At 52.2% G+C, this 19838-nt stretch overlaps 1 protein-coding gene across 3 annotated transcripts; it reads right to left on the bottom strand.

The window, feature by feature from the left end:
• Nucleotides 1–2129: 2129 nt before the first annotated feature.
• Nucleotides 2130–19004, bottom strand: mn1b (meningioma 1b). Of its 3 annotated transcripts, none has more exons than XM_056292703.1 (3): nt 15467–19004; nt 3194–3262; nt 2130–3163 (listed from the first exon to the last, which is right to left on the bottom strand). In XM_056292703.1, the coding sequence occupies exons 1-3, from the start codon at nt 19002–19004 to the stop codon at nt 3063–3065; spliced, it is 3708 nt and encodes a 1235-aa protein (XP_056148678.1). In that variant the 3' UTR covers nt 2130–3062. The 3 variants fall into 3 exon arrangements, with proteins under 3 accessions (XP_056148678.1, XP_056148687.1, XP_056148673.1); XM_056292712.1 differs by having other exon boundaries at nt 3200–3262; XM_056292698.1 differs by having other exon boundaries at nt 2130–3262.
• Between the last annotated feature and the right edge of the window lie 834 nt (nt 19005–19838).

Raw genomic sequence — 19838 nt, 5'->3', positions numbered from 1 at the left:
TGAGTGTGAGTGTGAGTGTGTGTCCTAGACGGCGGCGATGCAGGCTGATCACTAGCCCTGTTAGGCGGCATTGACGTCTCCGCCTGAGAGCTGGCACGCTGGGGAGTTATTGATTAGCATTAAGCATCCATGCAGATGGCCAATAAAGAGAAGGTGAGTGAAACACAGCCTAGGGAAAGAGAGGAGGAGGAGGGGGGGATGGGGGAGAGGAGGGAGGGGAATACATAAGATGGGGGGGGGGGCAGGTAGCCAGAAACAACGATAAGACTCGGTGCAGTAGACATACAGAAATGTTTAAAGACACATTTGTACACACATATATACACATATACACATATATATACATATATATATACATATATATGTGTATATCTTGCTATATTGGGTGTCGTACATCAACAATCGGAGCAACTATCTGTACGGTTGTGGCCTCCACACACATGATGCTACCAAAGTTACTTGGATATTTCCTGATTTTTATGATTTAATGCCGCTCTGTATCATTTCTGCTTTGCTCTGGAGCATATGGGGGGGGAGGGATGGGGGGGAGGGATGGGGGATGCTGACACGCAGCAGAGGTCGTAAATAGGATTCGGACCCCTAAGTACACGGGATTAATCGTCTTTGCTTTCTTCTCCAGCACCACGGCCCGTTTCCGCGTCGTGGTCCTGATGCGGCTGGCTTTGACGGGCCGCGGCGCTCTGCGTGCCTGTCAGCCGGCGTGCGTCAGTCCACAGCATCCCTGTCATACCTGTCACCTGGAGGAGCCCACCGGGGTACTCCCAATGAAAAGGAGGGAAGCCAGACTTGGTATCTATACGCCGCCGCCGCATCACATGCTTTTTTTTTTGTGTGTGTTAGAACCCCCCCCCCCCCCCCCGGGACATCGTAATCGTCACAGCAGCCACAGATCTCACCTTTAACGTCATATTTATTGTTATTTAGTTACTCAATAAAACATATACAGATATATACAATATGCAGGAAAACAGACGACTGCACTTTACATATTATTTTAAAAAAAGAAAACAAAAACAAAGTTCAGTTCTTAAATTGCCGTCACAGTCCTCCATCTATTGTTTCAGAAATTCAAATTCAACAGAAGCTTTATTTAAAGATTACAAGATTGCCTAACACACAGCAAATTTTCTCTTATTTTACATGTGCAATACCAATAGTCTTTCCCCCCTCGAGTCCCGTGACGTCCCGTTTCACTTGCCATTGGCTGAGCGGTGTGTACTACAAGTGGCTGAGTCCATTCAGGTGACCGGGAAGGATGGGATATCGGAAAGAGAGAGGAGAAGGAGGGCGCAGGAGAGGAGAGGAGAAGGGGGAGAAGAGAAGAGAGGGAGAAGAAGAGAGGAGAGGAGTGAAGAAGAGAGGAGAAGGGGAAGAAGACAAGAGGAGAGGAGTGAAGAAGAGGAGACAAGTAGAAGAACAGAGAAGAGAAGGTGAGAAGAAGAAAAGAGGAGAGAAGAAGAGGAGAGAAGAGAGGGTAGGAGAGAAGATGAGAGAAGAGGAGAGGATAAGAGAAGGAGATGAAGAGAAGGAGTAGAAGAACAGAGAAGAGAAGGTGAGAGAAGAGAGGGTAGGAGAGAAGAAGAGAGGAGATGAGAGAAGAAGAGGAGAGGATAAGAGAAGGAGTAGAAGAACAGAGAAGAGAAGGTGAGAAGAGAAGAGAGGAGAGAGAAACGAGGGGAGAGAGAAGAGTGAGGGAAGGTTTTCCACACGGTGTGAGGAGGCGTCTCTGGGTCTGAAGTGAGACCACTAGGAGCGGGTCCTCCGGGAGTCACAGCAGCAGCAGGTCCTGGTGGGGAACAGCTACTTCAGCCGAAAGCCAGATATTCGTGTTTAGGAATGAAGTTTTATCAGGTACATTCATGCATTTTCTAGTTCCTCCCTCGTCCCTCTCTCATCCCTCCCTTGTTCCTCCCTCGTCCCTCTCTCATCCCTCCCTCGTCCCTCCCTCGTCCCTCCCTTGTTCCTCCCTCGTCCCTCCCCCGTCCCTCCCTTGTTCCTCCCTCGTCCCTCTCTCATCCCTCCCTCACCCCTCTCTCGTCCCTCCCTCGTCCCTCCCTCGTCCCTCCCTTGTCCCTCCCTCGTCCCTCCCTTGTCCCTCCCTCGTCCCTCTCTTGTCCCTCTCTCCAAAGGTCCCGCGTCTCAGGGCTCAGGCCAGCTGTCACGAATAAGAGTAGTTGTGTGTTTCTTAAGTTTTGCCAATACAAAGTGGAACTTATAGGGGTGGGGGGGTGGGGGGTAGAGGCGGCGGGGCAGGAGGGCGGGCGTTATCGGGGAGCCGGTACTGGCTCGGCGGGAGGGCGGCCGGGCCGGGGCGGAGGCGAGGCGAGGCCGGAGGGGCTGCGGCGGGCATCGCAGTCACGTCAATAGACTCAACACGTGTACATGATCACAGCCAATGACAAACGATGACAAACGTGTCCTCTGCATTTGTTTTCTCCCCCCTTGACATTTCTATATTTTTCTTGGAAAAAAAAATAGAATAAAATAAACAACAAAAAGAACAAAAAAAAAAAAAGGTCGACTTGAGGTTTTCCAGATGTGGTTACACTGGGTAGAGCCCGAGCTGTATTGTCCAGCAGTGTGTGTGTGTCTGTCTGTCCTAAAGTGTGATGGAGTGTGTGAGAGAAAATGTGGTATTTGCATGTGTGTGTGTGTGTGTGTGTGTGTGTGTGTGTGTGTGTGTTTGTGTGTGTGTGTGTGTGTGTGTGTGTGTGTGTGTGTGCCGAGTGTCCGAGTCCACGCGCGTGTTTATGAACGTTAACGTCTTTTCTCTCCCTGAACAGGCGAGAGCGGCTTGCAGTCGCCTCAGTTGACACCACCGTCTCCTCCTCCTCCTCCTCCTCCTCTTCCTCGTCATCAGCATCGTCGTCCTCCTCGTCGCTGTTTTAAGTCTCTGACTCTTCCCTTTCTTTTCCTTCTGTGAGCAAATTCTCTGTTTTTGTTGTGTTTTTGTGTTTGTTTTTGTTGTGTGTTTTTGGAGACCTGGCCTGCTTCCCCTTCAAGTCAGTGCCGCCACGAACGTCCCAAAGCGGTTGGAGATATCAGAGTGGAGGGAGCGCCAGGAGGACACGGGCCCCCCCTCGGCCTTTGCTGTCCCCCAGCTCATCCGTGCAGTGGACGGACAGGCACTGCAGGTGGTTCCCTCCGTTGCCGCCTCCTCCTCCTCCTCCACCACCACCGCCTCCTCCTCCTCCGGCTCCCGGGGCCCCGGCTCCGGCCTTGCTCTGGGACAGCTCCGATTCTGCGGAGACAAGTGCGGAGAAGATGGCGTTATTACCGACTCCGAACAAAAGCAACAACACAACACAACACAAGTGCTAATTTACAATCCCGCTGACTCATTTAAAGCCGTGTTAATGAAGCCGGGTCGTGTTCACTCTCGATCTGCACCGAGAAATTAATTCGGCACCATGCCACCCCCACGTCGAGGCGACTGATGACGATGGATCAGGAAAGGCTTGCCTCCTCCCCCTCCTCATCAACCTTATATCTGTGGCAACTGTGCACACAACACACACACACACACACGCGCGTGCACCAATTCAGTTGTGCAAATCGCGGTCCTGCGTGACCCCTGGTCAGGGGGTTAAAGGGCATTGAGAAAACCGACCTTTAACCCTACTTGACCCAATTTACCGGTATAATGACCATGCCACGGTATCGACCCCGCGTCGCCAAGGTGCAGAACCTCGCATTAAATGGATGCGCCGAGCTCCAGGAAAATCCGTACGTAGCTTTACGGGAAGGTTATACCGAAACGACAAAAGCAACACGGCAACGGCGACACATTTTCCACGCCACGAGGGGCCGAGCGGGCGCCGACGGCCGAGACGCGGGTGGCCTCGTCGACGGAGAGGAGTCACTTGGTCTCACGTAGGGAAAAGCCCCCCTCGGAGGTAGGTTGACGAGGACAGCAGGGAAGTGCCGGGCTGGACTCATGTTAAGGCACGGCCTCACGCCTCGCCTGCTGAGATGCAGACTGCGGCGTGCTGAGGCATCAGCGCGATGCGGGGGAACGCCAAGACGGAGTACGGAGGAGACAGTCTGGGACAACTCGTCAGAAGCTGGCGGGACCACGTCTTCTGACGCCGGCGTTGCGCCGCGTGCCGTGGGTTTTGCCTTCGAGCAAGCCCAAAGCACCGCGGAGGGGTGTGTGTGTGAAGATGTGACGTTTCCTTTCGCTTAAAAATATCGGCCTTGGTTGTTCTCCTGGTTGTTCTCCTCAGCACATGACAACATGACGCCGCCTTGTTCCTCGGGTGCCTGGTTGAGACAGCCCGACGTGCGGCGTGGAGGAGGCACATCGCTTTGAGAGATGGGGAGAACTTGCCGTCTGACTCCGGAGGCTGCTAGAAGATGCTAGAAGATGCTAGAAGGCTGCTAGAAGACGCTAGAAGGCTGCTAGAAGACGCTAGAAGACGCTAGAAGGCTGCTAGAAGATGCTAGAAGACGCTAGAAGGCTGCTAGAAGATGCTAGAAGACGCTAGAAGACGCTAGAAGGCTGCTAGAAGATGCTAGAAGATGGCTGTGACAAGTGCCGGAGGAGGGCAAGGCTGTGATAAGTCTACACAACAGGTGTAGAGACGGATCACAACACCCCAGTCGTCTGCAGCTCACCTAGCTAGATGACTCAGAACATCGACTGAGAGGAAACGAGGACCCTCACCATGACCCCTCCGACCCCGGGCCTCCGCATCGCTCAGGAGTTCATTTCTCTTCGCTCCTTCAAACAAGTCTGTTTGTCTTTTCTCTCTCTTAGCTAACCCTGGAGCCGTGGCGACGCAGAGCTACTGGAAACGCAGCCCCTCCCCGACCCCCCCCGGCCTGTCTGAGCTGCAGCCACTGGAATGGAAAAGCAGAGGGATTTGGTGAACGGTCAGGCGGCCGAGCCTTCCGTTGTTTTCCACCTCTTCTCTCCTCTTCTCTCTCTCGCCATCTCTTTCTCCCCCACCAAAGGACTGAAGACTGTGTGTGTGTGTGTGTGGGGGGGGGGGGGGGCTGGAGGGGGGGGTTCTTGAGGGGAGGTGACAAAAAAAATTCTAACAAAAATCCAACATTTGCCAGAGGGTTCAGTCATACACCTCAGTATGGCGGACCCCCCCTCCCCCGCTGGTCTCTCCTCACCCCCCCCCCAGCACCGTGCCCTCCAGCGCCCGCCAGCAGCCCATGCTAGCTGGGCACAGCAGGGTCTGCCCCGGCCTGGATAGGCAGCCAAGCGTTCCCCTGGCTTACTGCTGACACACAGCAAACTGACAACACACAGTCAAGAACACACCAACAAGCCCACCGCTCCAGCCACTGCTATACCCACACCAGCTCTCAGCTGCTGCTGCACACACACACACACACACACACACACACACACACACACACACACACACACACACACACACACACACACACACACACACACACACACAGTCCCAAAACAGCCAGACACAGTCCCAAGCCTCATAAATGCAAGGACAAGAATGGTAAACACACGGTCAAAGAACACAAACAGCTTGCAAGTCTCAAATGACAAACACACTAAATCTCTCTCTCTCTATACACACACACACACACACACACACACACACACACACACACACACACACACACACACACACACACACACATATATTCAGATATGACCTCATGTGAAAACTCATGTTTTTATCATTTTTTCACTCATAATCTGAAGCCCTGCTAAATTGTTTTCTCGCTCGGCTCCCAGCAGGGTCTCTAACCAGCAGCACATTAAAAAAATACCCCAAAAAATGCAACTTGTGAGTCAGGCCAAATAAGGGACCACCGTGATGTTATTATGGAACCAGAATATCCCCGAATATTATTAGGTTCCCAAGTGGGGCTCGAGCGATGTGATTTTGATTTTTTTTTTTTTAATGGAAAATCGAGGCGCTCCACTTAACTGTTGGGCATTATCCGCAGCTGCGCACTCGCTCGAGAGGGGAAACGGCGGTGTGAAATCCTACATCACACGCGCCTAAATCCCAAATCGGCATGACATTTAACAGGCGGGGGGAATCTTCTCTGCTTCCGCTCACATCCGCCTTGTTAGGGCTGCTCAATGACTCGCGTGATGACGCCGGCGCGCGGCTCATACCCGCTCTAATATCTCAATGATCGCCCAGTCATCTGAGGGGGGGAGGCGCGCGCTAGCGTCAACAAACCGGGGGGGGGTTGCTGGTGGTGGTGGTGGTGGTGGTGGGGGGGGATTGTACCTTAATAGAAAGGGAGCAATAACACACATTTGCTCAGCCACCAATGTAGCTAAACCTCCCTTAACCGCGTCACGGTCAGCACAGATCACCGTGGTGACGTGTTGCGCCAACGCCGCAGCCAATGCGAGCCGCTCAAACAGCCGCACTTCCCTCTGCTGCCGCAATGTCTTCTGATTTAGTACCCGGTTGTGCGCACGCGCAAATGTGCACGCACGCGACCGTGCATGCACAACCCCTCGTGCGCGCAACCACGCACGCGCGCACTTTGCATGCACGCACGTACGCACACACACACGCGCGGAGTCCAGAGGACTCGTGGAGCCGTCTCTCGCCGCCACAGCGACAGACGATTTCTGGAGAGGAGCGGAGTTTGCGGACTGAGCGCCGCCGTGGAGGCAGGCAGCACGCCGCGCCGCGCCGGGCCGGGCCGGGCCGTGCCGGGCCGTGCCACGCCGGGCCGTGCCGGTTGTCTGGTTGACACCAACGTGTCTGCAGTCTGACAGCCCGACACCGGTATATATGTCACGGCGCACAAACCCAACGCTCTTAGTAAACAATGGAGGGAGGCAAAACAAAAGCTGGTGGAGGATGCTGGGGTGGAGGATGCTGGGGTGGAGGATGCTGGGGTGGAGCATGCTGGGGTGGAGGATGCTGGGGGTTTTACTCCGTATATCCGTGATAACCGCAATGATCATTTCAATTCATTTAAAAAATAAAAAGCAACGAACTCGCTTCCACTTCGCCTGTCAGCTTTGTGACAGGGGCTGGATTCTGCGAGGGGGGGGGGGGAGGAGGTGAAACTGATTGATAAGCAGCACGTCCTCGTACCGGGGGGGAGGGTGGGGTGGGGGAGGAAGAGTCATATGACACAGGGTGGAAATAAAGCGTGTCTGAGAATGCGTGCGTCCACAAAGCTCCTTTTCGGGGCGCGTTCCGCACAGCCGTCACATCGATTTCCCAGGACCCAGAATCCCACGCGGCAGGCCTCTCCGCCTTTTCTATCCCGAGCTCCACTTCCATGACGACACTTCACCTCTGACCCCCCGCGCTCCCCGGGGCTTGACCCGATCCTCACTGAACACAAGCCGGCCCAATCAGAGGGCTCCGCCCGCTGACAAAAACACCCAGAGGCCTCGGCTCCTGTGACAGTGTGTGACTTGGGGTCAGATTCCTTTAGCATAACAACTACCACCACGGCCTTGTGTGCGCTCTCTGTCTTTGTCAGCACAATAAATCCAACACAAGCCGGGGGAAAAAAAACCAACACAAAGTCTTGATTTCAACTTCTTCAGGGCTGCAGATTTGGAGAAACGCGTGTTGTAGCTGCACACACGCATGCAGGCGGAGCAGCTGCAGCTGCAGCGTCGCAGGCTCAAATGGCAGAAAACCAGGTTTTGTTTTGAAATGCGACCACACACAACACCAGAGCGCACACAGCGACGCCGACGTGCGTTTGTGTTTGTGTTACACGGGGGGGCTGGTAGATGGTCCCAGGTATCCCAGGCCCTGGGCTGGGCTGCGGTTGGGGTTGGGGTTGGGAGTGCAGGGCATGCGAGGCCTTCCGCGACCCACGCTCCACCCAAGTGCCACGGTGTGACCTTTCCCTCGGAGCAGGGAAGATATCTGGAGGGAGGGAGGGGGGGGGAGGGAGGGAGGGAGGGAGGTGGGGGGGGCATTTCTCAGGCGAGGGCACAGGGGTTATTTTGGTTTGAATTTCCTCTCTGTTCTCCTGCTTGCACGGAAAAAAAAGAGAAAACCTTCCTCCTCCTCCAGCAGCACACCCGTTCCCATCCCCTCACGCACACACACACACACACACACACACACACACACACACACACACACACACACACACACACACACACACACCTCCCCTCAGGCCGCAAGACGCACTTAGGAAACGAGACACAAATCGGAACACGGGAAGTGATTTAGTACCTCCCGCATAAATCAAAACCACGTCCAGAACCTGTCCGCCGTGTCGTCCAAGCAGGTGACATATTGGTCCACTTCCCCGTCTCCGCTTTGTGTCGGCGTGTTGCTACACACGCCACTTTGTGTGTTTTTACACATTTGGAAACTCCACAGTTTGGGATAAACAGCATGTGTGGCATCCGAGCTGTGGGAATTCAGGCTAGAGGACAGACACACACGCACACACGCACACACGCGCACACACGCACACACCTGACTTGTTGTTGGGATGAGGTGTCAAGACAGAAACTTGCAGTGGGAGTGAGCTGCAGAAAGTGACCATGTTTTGGACGAGAGAAGGAAGAGGAGAGTGGAATGTTGCTCCAGGGAACATGTATAATATATAACATATAACCTATAACTTATAATATATGTTGTCATAACTAGAGTGTTGCATCGCAAAACATGAATGTAAACATACACATTCTGCTATATACTTTTTAAATAAAATGGCAATTGAAGTTAATTCATATAAGTGGAAGAGAAATCAGCTGTGAAAACACACACACACACACCCACACATACACAATTGCACACATGCATGCATGTTTGCATGCATGCACACACATGCGCACGCACCCAAACACACACACACACACCTAAACATACACACACGCACCCACACAAACACACACAAACATACACACCCGCACCCACACAAACACACACAAACATACACGTACGCACCCACACAAACACACACATACACCCAAACATACACACACACACCCAAACATACACACACGTACACACACGCACCCATACAAACATACACACACACACCCAAACATACACACACGCACCCACACAAACACACACACACACACACACACACACACACACACACACACACACACACCCAAACATACACACACGCACCCACACAAATACACACACCCAAACATACACACTCACACACCCAAACATATATACGCGCGCGCGCCCGACGATGTGTAGTAGTAGGCGTGTGAGAGGTGAGGCGCGTCACGGGGGGGGGGTGACAGATGTTACGCTGATTTAAATGGCAGCCATTACCTACCCACTCACCTCAAGAGCGAAACCTCAGATGGTTTCTGAAAAGAAAAAAACAAATACTTCTTTCCATCTCTCTCACTTTCTCTATCACTCCATCGGTTTCTTTCTACCTCTCCCTCCCTCCCTCCCTCCCTCCCTCCCTCCCTCCCAGGAGGATCTGCCCCGGCGTCATAACTCATTTGTCACTTCCTCCATACAAATTAAAGGTGCCTGACGACTACCTGTACAGCAAACAACATAACTGCTGCTGGCAGCGCGACAACGGCTGCACCCCTGCAAACACACGTGCCCATGCACGCACGCGCGCGCGCGCACACACACACACACAGCCGTTTAAAAGTGGGATTTGTTTCCACAGTAAAAACAAGTAAATGAGAACATTTAGAAATCTGCTAAAGCATCTTTTTAGGATGGACGTGTTTCTGTTCTCCGTTTCTTGCCTTCGTCTTGTTTGGACTCTCCGGCCCGTCACTTAAGCGGCCGGCGGGAATGAGGAGGAGGCACGTCACACGCGTCCCCAACTGGAGGTGCGGAACACCCCGCCGCCTTTCCCGCACACACACACACTTCCCCGATGCATTCAGATCCCCGGTCCTTGCCCCGCCATCCGCTCAGGACGCGTTGAAACAAGTTTTTGTTTTTGTTTTTCCTTCACCCAACGCTTCCTGCCAGGAGCGGAACAGCAGATGAGCAGCTATGCTGACACGTTGGGAAAAGACCTGACACCTTCGCTCACCCTTCTCGCGCCACACCGCTCGCACGCACGCGCCGCTAATAGGCTTCCCTTGACTGACACTGCTGCGGCGCACAGCGTCTTGCACGCGCCCCGTGTGTAGGAAATGCACGTGGCTGTGCACATGCGCACGTATGCACGTGCAGACATGCGCGCACACCAGGAAAATCCCGTCCGATCCGCCCTTTAAATGTATTATGGTTTTTTTTTTACTGTTTTGAGCTTTTTCGCAAGTTGAGTAAACACACCTTTCAACATTTGCAGCGCGCTAAAGGCGAGTGCGCGTGCTCCCGAGGAGACACCTGACATTTGGTCCGAAACCGCGCGGCTGCCACCGTGCCTGCGTAATCACACATCCCGTCTGCAGCTCACAAAGCCACAATATCAAGTTCCAGTGTTTACAAACCTGTCTTTTGCTGCACACACACACACACACACACACACACACACACACACACACACACACAATATCAGCCACAAGGTCTCACAGATTGCTGCCATGGTAATTCATGCCGACTAAAGTGAAAAGAGCTTTATTCCACTATGGAGATGAATTTCCTGCGGGGTGGGTAAATGAATTACTTTGTAAAGAACGAAGGACAAACCACCACCGGACCGAACACAGAAGAAGAAAAATTACGGGAAATGTCTCAAAACACTGCACCTGTGCAACACACACTTGGCACAACGGCCGTTCAACAAGGCTACGCTGAATCGCCCATCGCGCATGCGCAGACACACGCCGCGTTCTTCTAAGCCTTCGATGAATTTTTCAATAATCGAATCCGCCTTTGGGAGACGCTGCATGATGAATTGCCACTTTACTATGAAACAGCATTACCGAGGCTAATTGCTGCGATTATAACAATGACTGTTATTACTTAAGTGCAGGCGTGTGCACGAGGCTCGCTGGGCGTGTTGCTGAAGGTGTCGGTGTAATGACAGGTGAGGAACAAGGACCGCCCCGGGCCACATATACACACACACACACACACACACACACACACACACACACACACACACACACACACACACACACACACACACACAACGGAGGTAGGGGAGGGGAGGCCGGGGCTGTTCGTTATGTGCACTTCTGAAGACGTTTAACAGCTTCCTAAATAAGCACGACAACACACAAGTTCCTCCTTCACAAAGCAACCCAGCAGCAGCAGCAGGCCTCCGCTGCACCGCAGCAACTGCAGGAGCACGATTTGGAGCCGAGACTGGGATTTGGGATTAATATGGACGTTATCTGGCAGGTCCGGCGTGCAAAGTGCAATGGTGAAATATGTGTGTCACAAACGCCGCCATTCGAATCTAAGTGAACAACAAGAGGTTGCAAACAAAACGCACTTATCCGCTTCCTGTGGCTGCTGGTGGCTTGATGTGGAGGGTATAGTAGGGGACTTTTAAAGTGAGCGGTCAGGTTTTGGCTGAGACGCTACGGAGAGCAGAGGGAGCGAGGAAGAACATGGGGAGACGGGTAAAAACAAGGGAAACGATATGAATGGGCAGGAGAGCACAGCTGATAAACACCTCCATGCCTTGCACATCCAGCGCTCCCTCATTTTTGCCTCGGCGAGGCCACAAAGTACATTGTGTCGTACTTAGCCATGCTCCACTGCGGCGGTCCTCAGCCGGGTCCTCGGGGACCCCCTGTACTGCTGGTTCTCTCTGCCACCGGGTAGCTAATTGCACTCGCCTGTTGTGACTGCATGGCTGGAATACCTGACACACCTGGTGAACGTAGCGAACTACCCGGCAGAAGAAGAAAACCGGCAGGACTGGGTCCAGAGCCACCGCTCTGCAGGCCTCAGACCTGCAGCATGTGTTATTGTGCCGCGGTGAAAATGTCAGCCACGCTGCGCTATCACAGATAGCGGAGGCCAAGTGTGGGCCCAAAGGGGGCCATTACCGCACCACACATCACTGTGAACGGGCACACGGGGACCACCGGCACGGGGAGCCGGGATGCGCTGGGTGACCGGAAGTCACCGTGGAGAACACGGCCCTTCAGCAAACAAGCACACGGCGTCCAACCTTCGGCGAGCCGTGCAGCCTCCTGCGCTCCTTCTCACGCGTATTCGTAAACTCTTGGGGTTGGCTTTGAGAGCGGTACAGAATGCCTCGACGCGGAGTCTTTGATTCACATCCAGACCCGCCCGCAGTCTGTTTGGACTTATTAAGAGACGTTTAAGCATTTGAATGGCTCCACTACAAACACACCTGTCAACAAAATCGTCTACAAGTCTGCATCCCCCCGCCCCCCCCGCCGCCCCAACCGCCTTACATTTCAGCAACGTTTACACAACCCCAAAAGGAAATTTGACAAATCCTTAAGGAAAATTAACACTCACCACTCTGATTCCCTAACCTGCTGACCCCGTCCGCCCGCACTGCCATCACCTCATAATCAAGCGACGTCCAAATGCCATTTGCAAAGTCTGCTTCCTCAGTTCAAAGTCAACTTCTCATAAGGCTCAGCCTATAAAACAACCCGATAACACAATCATACGGGACGGCCCGTATGCTAAGGGGGTCTGACTGGGCTACCCAGCAGGCCTCATCGATAGACTTAAACACCGAGTTCAGATTCGGCACCCCGGCTACGAATGACTAGGAAGTGACGAAGCAGAGCTTCCTCAGAGCCACTAACCGAAAACCAAATCTGAAACAGCCGCTCGAAAACCTCCCTCGGTTCACCTTATTTATTGCTCTGTACGGTGAATACATATAGCCCCATGGGCAACACGCGAGCGTAGGACTGGTCAGTTGTTTAAACCCAAAGGAAAAAACCAAAACTTCTCTGTTAAAATACTTTCTGTAAGACTGGAGGTCAGATTTCAGATTTTTTTTTTATAGATGAATAAAAAAGGTGTTGAAATTGGACGCAGGTATCCAGAGAGAGGCGAGGTGATGAATATGGATCTGCTGAGCACGTGACAAGGCAAGAGGAGAGGAGGAGAGGAGGAGAAGAGGAGAGGTCCACCGTGTCGATGGTGACGCGCCAGGCTGGACGTTTAGCAGCACTCTTCAGTGCGGGAGAAGAAGAAGAAGAAGAAGGAGAAGAAGAAGAAAAGCCTCTGGCGCGCTCTCTGCAGTTGGGGGCCTACACAGCCGGCTCGGACTTTTCTTGAATTATCATGTTGTTTCGCGGCCCGTCCCGTGTAGCCGTGAGCCTCGGATTCAATCTCGCAATCCGCCAAGTACACCTCCACCCTTTTTCATCTTCGCCTGTCTGAAGCGCTCAAATGAGAAAGTGTCAGGAGCTGTGATTTGTGCTAACTAGCTATCGATCGCACGAGGAGGGGGGGGGGGCAGAGCGCGCGCGCGCGCGCGAGAGAGAGAGAGAGAGAGAGAGAGAGAGAGAGAGAGAGAGAGAGAGAGAGAGAGAGAGAGAGAGAGAGAGACAAATTGGCTGTACGCGCCGGCTTTAAAGAGCGAGCAGGGTGAGCGAGTTGCCCGCCGGTAGCTGCAGCATATAGCGGGTAGGAGGCGAGGCGAGGCTGCTCGTGGCCGTTATCACCGCTGGAGAATTAAATCAGTGTGAGGGAGCAATGGAGTCTGTGTGTGACTGCTCAGGCTGTTAAACAATGCGCCTCGACTCCAGATACCGTGCCTCCCCCCCTCCCCCCCTCTCACCCCCTCCCCTCCCCGCTCCCACAGTTAGCCAGAACAAAGGGACGCTGAAAACGCGCTGGGGGCTTCCTATTCACGTGAAGAAAGAAAAAAAAAAGAAAGAAAAAAAAACGCATTTTGGGCGACTCGTCTCTGGCCTTGGCATCTTCATTATATATATATATATATATATATATATATATATATATATATATATATATATACACAGGTGGCTGAACGTGGTGTGTTGACGCTGGAGAATCGCTGCCCGCCCGTTTGAATTTGTTTACAAGCAAACGACCCAAAGGCAAAATGTCACTTTTCAAACTTGTCCCCTGGATATGTTCGTCTTGTTGTTATGGATCAAAAGATTGATAAAACAAGAACAAAAAATTAGAATAGCCTAATTATAATAATAATATTAGCCTAGTAATAATAATATTAATAATAATAATAAACAATAATATTAATAATAATAATAATAGAAGCAGTAATAGTAATAATAATTTAGATTGGGCTATGGTAATTGGTCTAGTTAGTGCTCTATTAATAAAATTATTATTATTATTATTATCATTAGTCTACTTCATATTACTTATGGGGTAACGTAGCTATAAAATCAAATTAGAATTAAACCCGCGTGCGCCGAATTTTCATAAACATATTGTAAATATGAGACACAGGAAAAAAGAGAAAATGCTTTTATGCAGGTTAATGTATAACGTGTCTGAACTCTCCTGGAAAAACAATAATTTTGTCGAGGACGATTGACGCCACATAGGTTACTAGATTCCCAAATAACCTAAATTATTACTATTATTAATTAATTAATTATCATCATAATAATAATTATTATTATTACAGGTCATTGTGGTAAATGTTGCAGATGTAATTGTGCCCAGCACATGGGTAACGACTGGCGGTTGCAGCGGCGTCAGGGTGGGCACGAGCGGTAATCCTTCAGGGGCCGGGCTGCGGGTCTGGACTCGGGCGTTATTCTCGTCCCGCGCTAATAACAAAAACAAACACGCGACGCGGCTGCGGGAGCCCCGCCGAGAGGAGGCGCATCCTCACAAAGCTGCTCATCTCCCCCACGCAGCCGTCCCCCCTGAACACCAGGATAAAGAACCGCAGGAAATGTTTACTTTCCCCCGACCGACCTTCTGAAGTTCCTCTGCCACGCAGAACCCCCCCCCCCAAAAAAGCACCATGGGAAAAAGTCCACGGATCATTTAGTTTAATGATAAACCAAACGGGACTGTACGGAACCTGGTACGAGCTCTCGTCCCTCAAAACCACCAACCCTAAATTAAAAACCTATTTTGTTTTTTTTTTGGTTTATAATTCCCCCCCCCTCCCGTTTGGAGCACTCGCGTGACGTCATCTTTCATGCGTTTTAAGGCAAACCCGCATTAAAAACGCCGCGAGCGGAGCGGGACGGAGAGCGGCTCGCCGTCCCCCCCGCACGGCGCCTCGCGGTGCCCCGCACAGCGCGTGGACAATAGCCGCTGAAGCGCATGAGCAGAGCGAGCCTCCTTATCCTCGAGGCCGCAGCCTCACATGGAAAAGTCAAGCTCAGAAATAAATACAAATTCTAACCACCAGGACAATACGGTCTCCCGCTGTGTGTGTGTGTGTGTGTGTGTGTGTGTGTGTGTGTGTGTGTGTGCGCGCGCGCGCGTCTTCTGCGTGCGTGAGAGAGAAAGAGAGAGCGAGAGAGGGCTAAGTGGGTAATATATGAACAAAAGAAATAAACAGATCATTTTCTAGAACTTCCTTGTATCGGACAACAACAGCAACAACAACCATAATAATAATAATAATAATAATAAAGATTAAAAAAATCATATTAATTTACCTTCTTTACTGTTATTTTGGCTCTTATTTTTTTCCCAGGGTGCCATGGCCTTATCGTCTTCTGGCCCGTCCATCATGGCTTTGTCGCTGGGCACGTACCAGGTGGCGTGTTGCTCTGCCATGAGGGTGTCAAGGTCAATAGTGCCCATTGAGCCCTTCCCAGCATCCGGGCTGCAGCTCGCCAGCTCATTGTCTCCGTTCTGTGAGGGACAGTCGCCGTTCTTTTTGCTATTCTTCATAGCCAGTGGCTGGTCCTCTGAGATACTGAATTGCTGTCGCTGAAGCTGGATCTGGGCCTGCAGAATCTCCAGGGGATGGATCTCATCCTGGCCAGAGGTGCTGGAAGGGGTGCGTACCTGTTCCATTCCAGGTGTGCCTGGGTGGCTGACTGCGTTGCCCCCTGTGCCCCCACCAGCATTCAGTCCATAGCTGTCAGATGTCGAGGTAGTATGATTGTTAATGCCCATAGCTAAGGGCTTCTGTCCATTTATCATCCCATGCTCGCCTCTCTGCAATTTGGGCGAGCTAGTGATCATGGGGCTGCGATTAGGCTTGGCGGCCAAGGCCCCTCCTGCATCTGAGCTGGAGGACACCTCGTCCTCATTGCCATAGTGGGTACTGACATCGTCAGGAAAGTCCACTCGCGGTGAGCTACTGTCAGACTTTGTGACACTTTGAATGCCACTGTCCAGAGAAGACATCAGGTCTGCCTGGTCCCCCAACATTAGGTCACCTCCTTTTCCCCATGAAGGGGACTGGAGGGGTTTCTCATGGGGCGTACCCCCACCCCTCTCCCCAACGCCAGCCGAGGGGGTGTGCTGGCCTGGACTTACAACAGGGTTACCGTTATCAGAGGAAAAAAAAATTCCAGGGCTCACATGTCCACTGTCTCTTTTTCTCCTCCCTCTCCCTCTCCCACTCCCTGTTGTTGCTTTCCCCTCACTGCAGGGGGTAGCGTCCATGTTGTAATTTGGGGAGAGGGCACTGGCTTCCCCCTGCACCGTCTGGCTTTGACTTGCAGGTTTAGCGCTGCTATTCCCGGTGCCAGGCATCTGGCTGTTCTGGGAAGTGCCGCTCTGAAAATACTCAGGACCAGCACTGCCATTCCCATTAGCTGTGCTGCTATTAATGTCCTGCTCTGTCTGACTCAATTTTCGCTTGCCCTCATTTTGGTTCTTCTTGTTGAATGTTACGTTCAGGTTGGGGGCCCCTAGGCTTGCGATCATGTTCTGGCAGGCTGTGGAAAGGGCTGCCAGGCAGCTCTGACCGAAAACATTGTCTTTACTGCTGGTTTTGTTGAAGTTACCCAGGGAGAGAGCTCCGAGCTTACTAACAGACGACCGCTGGCCTGAAGAGAACTCAGACTGAGGAGGATAACTCCCCGGTGAGGTGTTCACCCCTTGGGGAGTGTTATGGGCTGCCCCCTGACGGTTAGACCCTCCATAAGGAAAAGTTGGCTGAGCTCCCATAGGGGGTGCAGGGAAATCAGCTGGCCGCCTTTCTGCCGGCGCATTTGGATGACCTACTCCGGCTCCTGGAGACTGCATCTGTGAGAGGTTGCCTATGTTGCCGCTGAATTGGGAGTGCATGCCCGGGGAATGGAGAGCCTGGACGTGGCTGTCTCCAGGCATCCTCATTGGCTCCTGCATGCCCATACCTGGCCTGAACATCATACCAGGCCCGTTCTGCTGCAACCCGATATCGTGGGCCCCTGACTCGTTTCCTGTTCCACCCATACGCCGTGATATCATCTCTCCTGGTGGGTGGGATCCAGGGAACCAGGAATTCTCCTGAGTTACATGAGGATTTTGTCCTTCAAAGTTTGGCATCCTACCGCCATTTTCTCTATCAAAGTTGGGCTGGGGCATGCTCCCCACCGGGCCTCCATGGACCATGGGGCCAGGAGGTACGTCGCCGTGGTGACCCAGCTGTTGCAGGCTGGGTTGCCTCATCCTCTGCTGCTGGTTGCGAGAAGCCATCTGCTTTATCATCATGGCTGCATTTTGGCGCTGTTGCAGAGACTGCTGTTCAGGCCCCGCATGCTGTAGAGAACCTGGGGGGAAACCTTCACTCACAGGTGGGGTAAACTCTCCTGGCAAACCTGGGTAGGCTGTTGGGGAGAGGTGGTTTTCTATACCACCACCCCAACCCTCTCCCCCATGTGCATTAGGAAACTCAAACCTAGGCCTTTTAGCCATGTTCATATAAGGGGAGTCAAAGTGTTGCAGCCTCTGATTTGGGGGCTGTTGGGAGGGAGGAGGAGGGCCTGGCTGTTGCATATTAAACATGGGGTCCCCATAGGGGTGCAGGCTTCTGTTTTCCAGTCTGTGAATGGGATATTCAAACTGGTTGTGTTGGCCGGGCATCATGACCCCTCCATCCAGAATATTAGGGTTAGAGGAGCCAGGCTCAGGCTGAGGGGGGCGGGGGAGACCAGGGGGGCAGGCATTTTGTCTAGCTAACAAGCCAGCCTGCTGTTGCTGCTGCATGAGAGGATGTCTAGCATTTACCCCCGGCTCCATTCCTACAGGCACCTTCCGGCCATTTCCGAACCGCTCAAAAAACACTCCATGCTGTGGGGGTGGCTGAGGCTGCTGAGGCTGTGGAGGTGGTTGGTGTCCTTTAGAGATGCCCTGCATACCAGGTGTCCGTGGCATGGTAGGGTTCCCTGGGAAATTACCACTGGCCACTGGCCTACCCGGCCCAAAATGGGGCAGCTGGGATTCTGATTCTGAGGGCGAAAATACAGGTACATCAAAATGTCCGGATGGAGGCTCACTGGGGAAATTATACTCTAATCCCTCAACAGCTCCTTGGTTGGGCATCCGCCGAGGCTCTAGGCCATGGGCCTCAGAGGAGGATGAAGAGGAGGAAGGAAGACCGTGGAAGGATGCTGCCCTGTTGGGGGACTGGTCCAAGGGTAGACAGGGGGCAGGGACAGCATGATTGCCACTGGGAGGGCCGTGGTGTTGGAAGTCAGGCATGTTACCTGACCTCTGCTGCTGCTGGGGGAAACCCTCTCCTGCCTGGCCATCAGCAAGGGGATCAAACCCCTCTCCGAAGCCCTGCTGTGGTCCCATGCCATTGTTATTGTAGCCCATGAGCCTTCCACCATGCAAGCAGGACGACCCTGGGTCTGGGCCTCCGAAATTCCCAGTGAAGTGAGGGTGATGTTGGTGGGGGTGAGACTGGTGGCCGTGGGGATGCCCTTGATGAGGTTGCTGGTTGTTAAAAAATCCATGCATGGTTCCTTGCTGCTGTTGCTGTTGCTGCAGTCCACTGCCCGCATGCATGTCCGAGTGGCCCCGCGCATGAAAGCCGCCATACTGTTCTCCGTTCATGTTCATATTGAGCCCAAGCATCGGTGGCTCATTTAGGGGTCCCATACCAGGTTCCACCGCTCCTGGTGGACCTCCAGCATGAAAACCAGGGCTTTTAAAATGGGAGCCCATGTTCAGTCTTGTTTGGTTTATGTTTCTCTCTGACTGGCCAGGGTTTCTGCTATTAATCTGAGAACCAAACTGCTCCAGCCCAAACATACTCCCCTGCTATCAATCCCACATGACAGCCAGCTTGCCAGGCATCGACACACTGTTTGTTTGTCCGTCTCTCTCCCAGAAATTAATTTTTTTTCAAAAAAAATAAAAATAAAAAACGGGGGAAAAAATAATACACGAAACTATGCAAACTTTGAGACTTAAGTATCTTAAAGATAAATGTGTTTGCTCTGCTGATGTCAGTTCTACTCACGCACCAATGACGTTCTCATTGTTCTGGTTCAATTATTTTTCCAACTTCTCCAATTACGCCGGGAATAAGGGGTACTAGGCTAATTGTGTCCAAATAGTCACGTAAAAAAGTGTCCTGCGTCCCCGCGCGTATGTGTGCGTTTTCCGTTTCTTCTTATTACTTCTGTCTCGGCGGACAAATGAGGCTGTACGACTATTTCACTGGAGCCACTTGTCTTATTCCAAAGTTTTCTGTGCGCTCTTCGCTGCGCGTCATGGCGAAGGCTTCTCTCCGCGACGAGTGGATGAAACAGCAAACATATCGGCGGTTCTGATAGCGGAGGGAAGGGAAGGGAAGGGGTCTCAGAAGGACCAATACAAAAAACAAACAAAAAAAAAAACAAAAAAAAATTTGGGACGTACTTTCTCACGTCTTAATCATTATTCCAGTTCGATACCAAATGTCCCAGAACCACCGGTGGTGGGAGATCCCATTGTGGACGCAAAAGGGTCCTCTTGAAAACTTGCAAAAAAACAAAAACAAAAAAAACAAACAAAAAAAACAAAACGTGTCTTTGGAATTGTTTATAAATTTCCCATACGCATCCCCCGAAATTCCAACAACGAACGAACGGTCATTCGGTC

Source organism: Lampris incognitus, chromosome 1 (assembly GCF_029633865.1).
Source record: "Lampris incognitus isolate fLamInc1 chromosome 1, fLamInc1.hap2, whole genome shotgun sequence".
Lineage (NCBI taxonomy): Eukaryota > Metazoa > Chordata > Actinopteri > Lampriformes > Lampridae > Lampris > Lampris incognitus.
This window is presented reverse-complemented; position numbering and strand designations above follow the sequence as displayed.

Excerpts from the sequence above, each read along its gene's own strand:
- mn1b (XM_056292698.1), bottom strand. The coding sequence starts at position 19,004 with ATGTTTGGGCTGGAGCAGTTTGGTTCTCAGATTAATAGCAGAAACCCT. Across the intron at positions 3,263-15,466 it reads CCAAAATAACAGTAAAGAAG|AATCGGAGCTGTCCCAGAGC; the intron begins GTAAATTAATAT and ends TTGTCTCCGCAG.